This window comes from Alternaria postmessia (assembly GCF_024291825.1).
Source record: "Alternaria postmessia strain BMP 2775 chromosome Unknown scaffold_86, whole genome shotgun sequence".
Taxonomy (NCBI): Eukaryota; Fungi; Ascomycota; class Dothideomycetes; order Pleosporales; family Pleosporaceae; genus Alternaria; species Alternaria postmessia.
In genome coordinates this window covers 18,536-29,252 of record NW_026260159.1, presented here as the reverse complement: position 1 = coordinate 29,252, position 10,717 = coordinate 18,536, and the positions used below count along the sequence as shown (strand labels likewise).

General features: G+C 51.7%; 4 protein-coding genes across 4 annotated transcripts; 3 read left to right on the top strand and 1 right to left on the bottom strand.

The window, feature by feature from the left end:
* Nucleotides 1–293: 293 nt before the first annotated feature.
* J4E82_009256 (uncharacterized protein) lies at nucleotides 294–1,806 on the top strand (the record flags this gene model as incomplete). The annotated part of the gene is made up of 5 exons (XM_051735481.1): nucleotides 294–455; nucleotides 507–543; nucleotides 600–667; nucleotides 719–1,089; nucleotides 1,296–1,806. 5 exons carry the CDS (start codon nucleotides 294–296, stop codon nucleotides 1,804–1,806), a joined length of 1,149 nt encoding a protein of 382 aa, XP_051584735.1.
* Nucleotides 1,807–2,778: 972 nt separating this feature from the next.
* Nucleotides 2,779–5,153, top strand: J4E82_009255 (uncharacterized protein; the record flags this gene model as incomplete). The annotated part of the gene is made up of 2 exons (XM_051735480.1): nucleotides 2,779–2,787; nucleotides 2,850–5,153. The coding sequence occupies 2 exons, from the start codon at nucleotides 2,779–2,781 to the stop codon at nucleotides 5,151–5,153; spliced, it is 2,313 nt and encodes a 770-aa protein (XP_051584734.1).
* A 2,147-nt stretch (nucleotides 5,154–7,300) lies between these two features.
* Nucleotides 7,301–8,922, top strand: J4E82_009254 (uncharacterized protein; the record flags this gene model as incomplete). The annotated part of the gene is made up of 3 exons (XM_051735479.1): nucleotides 7,301–7,671; nucleotides 7,720–7,971; nucleotides 8,025–8,922. The coding sequence occupies 3 exons, from the start codon at nucleotides 7,301–7,303 to the stop codon at nucleotides 8,920–8,922; spliced, it is 1,521 nt and encodes a 506-aa protein (XP_051584733.1).
* A 323-nt stretch (nucleotides 8,923–9,245) lies between these two features.
* Nucleotides 9,246–10,655, bottom strand: J4E82_009253 (uncharacterized protein; the record flags this gene model as incomplete). The annotated part of the gene is made up of 1 exon (XM_051735478.1): nucleotides 9,246–10,655. One exon carries the CDS (start codon nucleotides 10,653–10,655, stop codon nucleotides 9,246–9,248), a length of 1,410 nt encoding a protein of 469 aa, XP_051584732.1.
* Nucleotides 10,656–10,717: the final 62 nt, after the last annotated feature.

Below are 10,717 nucleotides of genomic sequence, written 5' to 3'. Positions count from 1 at the left end.
CCGATCTCACACACTTGGTGGCTCTCGCGTTTTCGACTCAGGGCCATGCCGAAGGTTTTCTGACAGGGCTGCAGACCCTGGCACCCGCGGAGCTATTGGCGAATGTCACTTGTTCAGTGGGTGTACGGAAAGTGGGGACGTGCATAAGCGCGGTTAAAGGTACAGCCACCATCGATGCGCATACCACCAATTTCGTTCAGAGACCCTGAGCAGATTGTGAAATACTCCATGCTTCCCGCAAAAGACGCCTGATTCACCTTATTTGGTCATCTTCAGGCCTACACTATCATATCATGGCTGGATCATTATCTGATAACCCAAGGGGCAGGCAAGCCGTTGAGATCTCTACGGTGTTCACTGGTTTGGCCTTCATAGTCGTCTGCCTTCGACTATACACACGGTTCTTCCTAATTCGCTGCGTGGGGATCGAGGATGCCGGCATAGCACTTGCGATGGTAAGTAACTTCCACGTCACGTTGTGTAGACTCTTGCTAATCTTCTATTAGCTTTGCTCTATAGGCTTGACCATCTGCATCGGTGTCCGTCAGTATTCCCCTTACATCCAACCACAGCTCTTTATGGAGGCTAACATTCTGTAGAGGCCAAAAATGGTATGGGCAGGCATACCGACACTATCAATGATGGTGATATGACCACGTTCCTAAGAGTACGCAACACTCATCACTCACCCTGAATCTCCACTAACACCAAGCGATAGGCTTTCTGGGCCAGTCTTATCGTGTATTATCTGTCACTCGGCTTGACCAAGGGATCGATGCTTCTCCAGTACCGACGCATCTTCCCGACCAAGTCTTTCCAAGTCGCAAACTGGATTACAATGGCTGTTGTCATCAGCTACACTATCTGGACGGTCTTCTCCAGTATCTTCATGTGTGTACCCGTGCGAGCTTTCTGGACACATGAGAAGGCTACCTGCCTTAATCAATTCGCCGTCTGGTTCACCAACGCCGCCATCAATATCATCACGGATTTCGCAATCATTCTCCTCCCTATACCAGTCATCCGGAAGCTCAACTTGGGCAAAAGGCAAAAGATTGGACTCATCTCGATCTTTGCGATCGGTGGATTGTAAGTACCCCTCACTCGTATCACCTTGTTTCCATCGGGCCTTTGTGCAAGTGGTTGCACATGTGTTTCATCGTGTAACCACAAATGGCTTGGTTATCGCCTTGTACCTTGTTGTGTTCCCGGCTCTTCTCGCGGTCGGTTGGGCAGCAGATCTACCCCTGCTTTCAGCTGTTACAAAGAAGTCACACTAACGCGCAACCTTGCAGTGTTTGCCTGGTATCCATTCTGCGTCTACAGTCCCTTGTAGCAATCTCAAACTCCGCCGATCCAAGCTACGACAATCCCCCCGCAGCGACTTGGAGTTCAGTGGAATCCAATGTTGGCATCATTTGCGCCTGCTTGCCGTTGCTTAGGCCATTAATCACCAAATGGCTTCCAAGAGCCTTCCCGTCAAGACACCGCAGCATATATTCGCACTCTCGACCTCAGAATCGAACATACGGCAGCAGGGGTGGCAGCAAAGCGCTACGCACCAAGGACGACTACGTTCTAGACGTAACAAAGCGCTCGAACGGCTCGAGCGAGGAAGGGCGAGACATCCAAGTCGTGACCGACATCCACGTAGAAGTTGACGGTGCCGATGGAAGGAGAATAAGTGGCTGGAGAACGCCTGCATCGCAGAACAACTGGTCGGACAATGTTTCCAGCAAGGAAACCCAACGGGAGAACAGCACTGAGTCGCTGGTCAATCAACACGTGCGGGTGTCCTCACGGTAGATTTTAGATCTTTCTTATGTTCTCTCCACACCCTTTGATCACAGTTTCGTAACGATACCCCATGACCTACATCTTATTAATAGAGAGTGTTTCGACTCTTGTCAGCACCCACAATCATTTCAAGTAGCATTTCATTGCGTAATTGCTCATTGTTTATTTGCCTTCAACAACGTGATGGTGCATCACGCTTCCAAGATAAATCAAACGTTGGACACTACTTGTAGCAGCATCGTCCAACGTCCTTTTCCTGAATCTCGATCGAATGACTTTAATAATATGATTACTAGAGCCTCAGATATGCAGCTTAGACCTTATCAAAGGACATGACTCAAATGTCCCCACGGTGTCTTGCCAAGAGTTATCCCCGCTGGGGATTCTGGCGGTGCAACATTGGGATTCTGTGGCGTAGGTTACGGCCCTCGAGGGCTACCTGACCGCCGCTCAAGACACCTTTAGCGAACCCAATACTTCGTCAACCGCTCTGCTGCGAGTTCATATATACATTTGGCATCAACAAGTAGCTCATCGCCATGCTCGAGCACCACCTCACTATGGCTGAGCTAACGAGCAACACTGAATTCACCGTAGTGAAGAATGCTCAGCGAGCTACAAGAAGTACAGTATCTTCTTCAAACCACCTGCTAAGTCAGGCGATCGGAAGATCTGTGAATTAGAGCATACTTCTGTTGCGACGATTCACGTGCATTCACTTGCGCGTCTGACTAGTACGACGCAACACTGCTAGCGCAAATGATTGCCTCCTGTCATTGTATAGAGGCTCGTTCAAGCTCTCTATTTGCTGACCCAACACCACCCACTCAACTTGGCCTCAACTTTCGGTAGCTGTGAACTGGCATACCCAATAGTTGAATCCAACCACGACCGCTCTCGAACGTCAGCACATCCGCTACCTGTATAGTAGCTCCCGCTTCTACTGGTACAAACACAACCGCAGCAATCGTTATGGCACCGATGGCTGCGGTCACACGCAATGAGATTCGCCAACTGCTCCACCAAGGTCAGTGACTTCCCTTGTTACCTAGACAAATCTCCTGACACCTCCCAGTCCACGCATGCAGGACGCAGTCAACTCCATTTCTTCCGGCACGTCTGCATGGGGCGAAATCACATATTCGTCCGCAGCGCCAAGCACGACGTCCATGACACTGCGCCGCTCGTCTTCAGCCTGCGACTTGTCGGAGATGCCAACGTTCGATACCGCCAAGACTTACACTGTAAGCCCAACACTTTTCGGATTCCAGCTCACCATCTCCTACGGCATTACCAAGGTTCCGCAGTGGCTTCATGACTCTACCGGCCGTAATATTCAGTCAATACCTGTCTCATCTGCCTCCGGAACCAACGCGGCTGTTGAGCTCTCGCCTGTCAAGGTGAGCGTCGTCATGCTCATCGTTACTTTTGTAACTCTGTGGCTCGCTCAGTTTATCTCCGAAGACCTCTCAAGCTATGATACAGCAAGCCTATTGCTTTGGCTAGTGTTTGGCGGTTATGAGCAGCCAAGGCCCGATGAGATGCTGATTTTAAAACCGCTTGAGTCGCCATACGCCACCACACCTGAACATCTTCAAGAAATTGGTTCTCCAGTCATCGTCATCACTCCTCCAGAAGACACTCGACCCGTTGTTGATCATGACGCCAAGCTTATCACGGTCGTCGAGACCATCAACTTTCCGGAAGTGACTTCGGATATCGTCGAGCTATATACCCCTCGGATGCAAGTTTGGCTGAAGGAGTCGACCCTCGACTTCGTTCCCGAGCGAGACGTCACTTCTGTGGATGGTATCGCAGATTCACCGAGTCAAATCACACCCTCCGAAGGCGTCGTCCAGGCGTCACAATTGGTCGTCCATAGTAATGACACTAATGATCTTCTCGCCTCACCGATGGTTTGGGATGAACAAGAAGCATTTCTTAGTTCTTTGAATGAACTTCCTGACCTCGCCACTGATACTCTCGGTCTTCAGCTAGCAGCCGTCCTCCTCGAGCATGACTTCCCCACCTTCAGGATCAGTGAGTATTTCTGCGCATCGAACGACGCTTGTCAAGTCGGGCCTGTTTATTTGCCTGGTTCTGAACAAGGTACTGAGTTGATGTCTTGGCCAGATCGTCCTGTGGCAGCAGATAGGTTTGACATCGACTACATGCGCGATCGGCTCCAGAAGTATCTTCCAAGACGGACAATCGACAAGATCGCTTCCATGCAGTCGGAATACTGGTACAGAACCCGAGATCAAAGCGGCTTCAACGTATTCGTTCGTGATCTGGAAATAGAATGGCTTAGGCTGGCCAATAACGGACCTTCCAGTTACAACCTTGAATATATCAAGCTCATCACTGGACAGTCCCAGAAGCGATACACGCCTGAGTGTCCGCCCCACTGGCGTTTCCAGTACTCACCTAACGACTCGGCCAGGCCATATCTCGATTTCGAAGAGGAGTTTGCCATCAATGAAGGCATTGCTGATTACAACTTCAATTGTAGAACAGAAGAGGTGGTTGGCAGAGTACAGAATACCCTGCGAACAAACGAACAATTTCGAAAGGTAGACTATGGCAGCAAGCCCATCCTGCAATGGATCAGCAACGTCGAAGAGAAGTTGTTAGTCGATCCACATGTCTACGGACGGTGCAAGTGTGGCGAGGCCGCCATGGAACCTGTACGATGGTATCGTCGACAGGATGAGAGCCACTACAATCCGAAGAAGCAGCAGTCCTTCAAGAAGTTCCCTCTTCGTCAGATGTCTAAAGACGAGTCCGACGATCGCTACGTTTGCGATGTTGAACAGCGAACGGCATATCCCCGGAGCCAGCAGATCACGCAAATCTGCAAGCAGCACAGGACCGTTACGGATAGCATCTTCGTTCTCGTTGACACTTCTGTCGAAGACATCAACGATCGGCTCAGCAACCCAGGTAGCATGCTTCCCGCCCCTGGCAGGAGACATTCGTCAATCTACCCCGACGGCTGGCATGTCAAGAAACATGCCGTACAGCCTCCATTCGAGCAGCGTCCTCCCCGCTGTCGGCACGGGTTCCTTCACAGTATTTCCTGTTCCGAGTGCTTTCCACGCCATCATTTCGCTCATAAGTGCCAGGAGTGCATCGAGTACTGCTTTGCTATGAACGTAAAACGCCCCAACATAGTGGTGCTCGACGCAGCTGTGGAGGCTACACAAGGCCACCAGAACTTCGACCTAGCACGGGATGCCCAGACTAGGCACCGGAAAAATCTGCTCGATATCTTTAAGGGAGCCAAAACTCCTCAACACTCTCTTACATCTCCTTCTCCTGCTGTTACACCATCGGCTGGACGGAGGCGTGAGTAATAAATTCACTCAGGAATTGATTCCAGCCCTCTGCTCGCCACCGTAGCCAAGCTTTCTCGCTCTTAGGCGTATGAATCTTATAGTATTCTTTGATAGCCACTTGACATTGTTGTTTGGGTTTTTGAACAGTTCGCTGTGGTAACCGATCCCTCGTGAGGATTTACCTTGGCGGTCCTTCCTGGGGATAGTCCTTGGCGTTCCAATAAAGCTAAGGCAGCAAAAGGAACTTAACATGCCGTTGAGATATCGTTGCTAAGTCAACCGAGGATAAGGACTGGAATTAGGTGATGGTTACGAGCTACAAGCTACCATAGTTGGATGTTGGCGCTAATAGGCGGTAGAAGAATTTGTTGTACTCTTTCATGTCATATCTGGCGCTTGAGGCTCTCTGGAGTCTTCAGACTCGCGGACACTACAACCTTGTATTTGTTAGCAGTGCAAGGACGCTTTGCCCAACTCATCGCTCCTTCGAGCTTCAATGAAATCATGTTCAAAGCCCTTCCCCAACTGCGTGCAGGTGGTTCGTCTAGAATACGATCGAGCGTCGATGCGCGACCCTTTGAGAGGCCTGTTTGCCGGAGCGCCCTACGGGAGGAGCAAGCCGTTCGAGACTTTGTGACTTTGGTTCGGCCAAAAAGATACGCCGAGTACCGATTGATGGAATCACCGCATCCACCCGTCGGCGGGGCTGACTTTATGCGCCGTCCTCGAAATGGAGATAAACATCACCTGCTAGCCGACCAGGTGTGATCCAAGGATGGCCCACAGTCGGTGAGGCTCCACGGTTACATCTCCCAAAGTCAGCAGGCAGGTATTCCAACCTGAAATAGATAGTAACGGCAAGAACTTCCAGTATCGGAGATGCGCATTGATGTATAGCTAGGCTGAAGAGAGCTGTCGCTACGATAATACGGTGCTCGGGTTGCCGTTCGGCGCGAACGAAACGTGTTGGTTGAATGCCGTGGATCATCGGCTATACCAGGCAATATGACGCAAGTACCCAAATTGCTGAGTGGTATACGACCCTGTTCGTTACATTTCCTGTCGTGTCAGTTCAATCACATAGGCGCCGGCGTGGAGATGGGAGGGTTGGTGTCGGTGTTTATCAGGCAGGTTGACCGTGTCACTAGCCACAATGAGCCACACGATGACGTGTCTGGATCGCGCTAAATGCCGCCTTAGCCACAGGTTAAGCATTCTCCGCAAAGCTTGACACACCAATGCTTCTCCACTCTCAACATGGGTGAAAGCTTTGATGTTTACTGACATACTTTCACGCCTGCTTTTTTCAACAGATGCGTTCACAACACATGCGCGACGCCATTGCTACACCAGTAGAAAAAGAGCAGTGTACTGCAATTGCACCTACATTCGCGAGCATCTGGACAGTCCGCTAGTCTTGAGGCTTCAATTCTATACCTTGATGCTGCTCATGGTGTACTGCATGCCTGGATCGGTCCGGCACCAAGTCCATATCGCGCGGGCGGCATGGCCGGCCCTCGGGAATAGCGGATCAGACTACCAAGTATGAGCAAGCTGACGCGTTCACACCGGGAGCTCAAAGACGGATACACACTGTCACTGTTCCCATCTCTTCCGAATCACGAAGAACATCTATGCTTCGAGGCTCAGAGTCACAATGCCAGTGCTACTGGACGCCTTTCCGAGTTACCAATGATGCAAGACTGAGAGCATCGTTCTGTCACCATCGTCACGATCAACAAGATGGACTCCCTCCAACATCCGAACAAATCAAACCCTAGTCTACACAATCGTGGCCAGCCTCATGCTCCGCAGCCAATCCTCGATCGACTTCCAGTCACTAGCCCCACCGGCAGTTGGTGAACATACCCGGGAGCGCCACACCCCTGACTAAAGGATAAATTGATATAGCCGAATCTGGCAAGTTTGATCGAGTATCCCATGCATGTTAGCGTTCAACGCCGCATGCATGCCAGGATTGTGTACCTCTCACTTTACTGTTCTCGATAGTCATGATGTCGCTTCGAATTACGTATGCTCGGTGGAGTAGGTCGGGAAAACCATGGAGTAGTGTCGCTGTTGTTTTGTCCGGCTGTGTATAAAGACGATGGCGTGCTCTCTGATCACTCAGCAGTCGCACAGTGAGTTGACCACTGCTAATCAATATGCGATACTCTTCAGCCGCCGCACTCCTCTGTTCTTTGGCAGGCTCCGCCAATGGCCTACCTGCACCTGCACCCCAGGCGTCAGGAGCCTCTGGCCCTACGGTGCCAGGTCCTGTTGATCCTTCGCAAGTCCTCAATATGCCACTACCTTCTGGAGCATCAGGTTCTCTGCGTGGTTCAGAGGACTATCTAGGGTACAATCCTTCGAATCCAGTCGACATGAAGTCCACCGTCATTCCACCCGAAGACTTCGAACTCGCACCTGGACAATCAGAGGACGCAAAATTGGGATTGTATATCGATCTCTCTAATGTGAAGAACCCGCAGCCGATCCGCGGGGGTACTACAGGACCTACGGAGCCTGGTCCTCGGTAAGTTCGTCACATCGTCATGAATAGAGTCATCTGATTCCTTTGCAGTACACCGGCCTATGATCGCTTGAACAGCGACGTATACGCTCCGCCATCTTCCGACATGGGCGAGGTAAGCAACGCCAAATGGCCATTCGGTCTCAGCCACAACCGCCACGGCCTCGCCGGAGCAGGATGGGCACGATCGCAGAACACCGACCAACTACCGTCCTCGGTCGCAATGGCCGGAACAAACATGCGACTGAGTCCGCACGCGTACCGTGAGCTGCACTGGCACAAGCAAGGCGAATGGGCGTTGATGTACATACCACCCCTTTACCTTGCACGCCTACTCAAGCTAACAATATGCTCAGGCTCAACGGCAGCGTACGCATAGCCTCGATGAACGAAGCCGGCCAAACCTTTGTCGACGACGTCCAAGAAGGCGACGTCTGGTTCTTCCCTCCCGGCATCCCGCACTCGATCCAAGCCTTTGAAAACGGCTGTGAATTCCTGCTCATCTTCAACGACGGCTCCTTCAGCGAGGAAAACACCTTCCTCCTCTCTGAACTCATGCTGCGCAACCCAGAAAGCGTGATAGCAAAGAACTTCCGCACATCAGTCAAGACATTTGAAAACATTCCTCAAGAGCAGCTCTGGATCTTCCCTGGTACCCCCGCGCCGAAGAACATTTCAGAGCAGAATGTCACGGGGCCCGCTGGCGTGATTCCAAAGGAGGGCGCGTATACTTACCATTGGAGCCAGCAGGAACCCGTAAAAGTACCCGGTGGTAGTATCAAGATCCTCGACCCGGCTACCTTCCCCATCGCGAGCACCTTTTCCGCTGCGCTCATCACCGTCGAACCCGGCGCGATGCGCGAACTGCACTGGCACACCACGTCGGACGAGTGGTCGTATTTCCTGTCCGGAACCGCACGCCTGACCGTGTACGAAGCACCTGCTGCGTCGCGCACGTTTGATTTCTCGGCGGGAGATGTCGGATACGTGCCCGTGCCTAATGCGCATTATCTCGAGAATACGGGCAACGAGACGTTGGTGTACCTCGAGGTGCTGCAATCGACGCAATACAGTGATATCAGCGTGAACCAGTGGCTGGGTATCACGCCGAGGCAGATTGTCAAGGATCATTTGAACGTCGACGATGCGTTTTTGGACACGCTGGGCGAGAGGAGGAGTAAGGATTTTGTGGTCCAGGGAAATCCGGATTTGACTACGACTGATTTTACGCCTGGCCTGCATGGTGGTGCTTAAGATGATATCACGTCTAGCTACATCATCCCCGCGCTGCAGTATCTTCCTGTCGCACCGCCACAGCATCCCCCGAGCAAATTTCTCTTCGCAAGGCGCCGTGGGGATAATCCTTGATGCGACAACATGACGTCATCTTCATCTGTCCACTGCTCTATTGCCCTTGATCTCGCGATGGTGTGGAAGGAGTGAGAGAGTAGACCAGCAAGGCATATTTAGATCTGCGCGTAGTCATATAGCGATTCTACCTCAACATCTAATCTGTTGTAACAAACATAACCAAGCTTGCCTTTCTTATTCGCCCCGGAAAAAAAAAGATTCTCACCTCACCCCAACCTTTCCTCACACAGCTCTATTGCCACATCTGCCGTCGCGCCATCAAAAAAGTCATTAAGTATAACCACAACGCTCTCCTCCCTCGTCAACTTCTTCCCCATATCGCCCCTCAGCAGCGGCAGTATCTTGCCATCACACACCGGTTTCGTCGCGAGGATCGGACTCGTACTCACATCGCTATCCAGCACGCTAGCAACGATGACATCTCTAATATTCGTCGCTGTAGCCTGGCATTGCAGCAGCGTGATGGGATGACCCTTTGGCGGGTCCTCGGACATGTCCGATAGTTTAGCGACCATGGAGTCGCCAGTCAACGTAGCATTTGCAGCGTCGTCGTAATTCGAGACCTGCGCGCAGTCCTCTAGGAGGATGAGGCGGGTGTGCTCGGCGCGCAAATCGTGAATAGATTGCCGCATCATGGCGTCCTGATTGCCTACTTTGAGCTCTTTGCCCGCGAGGAGCGGCGTGAGTACGCTGAGTAATTCGTCGTCGTTGGGGCGCGGACAGTCTGCTGGCACGCCGTCCCATCTGTTGTGCACGACGATGATCTCATCCTTGTGCTCGTCCAGGAAACGGATGATGTGGTCGAGTAATACGCGATACGGCATACCGGGTATGGCGCCGTGTTGGAAATACCACGTATCCTCGAGGGAACTCACCTTTTGCATCTGGCGATGGCACTTTGCGGGGCGGAATTCAAAGTATCGTGCGCCGATCTTGAGGATGGTGTCGAGCGTGTCCTTCTGCGTTATAGCTAGTGCGCGGATAATGTCTGGTGCGATGCGGTTTATGGCGCCGTCGCCGACTTTGTTGATGATGGATAGGGCGTGGGGAAGGCTGCGGCCGAGGACTTCTTTGATGACGCCTGTACCTGCGTTCTTGAGGAGGGAGAGGCTGCTGGACATGTTGTTCATTCCAATGTCGTGAGAGGACGGTAGAACCATTTTATGGAAAGGACGGTGCGATTTTTCTGAGCCTTGTGGGATGACATCGCGCATCCAGTTCTCGTAATTCTTGCTAACAGTGATATAACACTGATGTTGTTTTGGCAACTCCGCCAACCCTGGTCCAGCGTCGTAGAATCCATAGGTGATGATGAGATCGTTGGCGAAGATGCTAGGTGTTTGATCCATTTTTACCATTGTGCCATCTTCTAGCTTGCCTGTCATGCTGTTGATTGCAACCCATTGATTTGTGAGTTCTTGACCGTGCTGGCGAACGATGAATTCGAAATTTCCCGTGAACTTGAAATGGGGCAGGTTGGATGACTCTACTTCAAGGTGGTCGTGGAGGAATTGACGCTGAGAGCTGAGCTTGACGCTTTGTTTTGGTACTGTGTACTCAATCTCCACCCCGTCAACGGCGATGTATGTGAAGCACCTTACGCCCTTGGAAGGCATGTTGGATTATATGTCCTCCTCGTTCCAGCCGTGTAGTAGGCGCACTGGTAGCACTAGTGCAT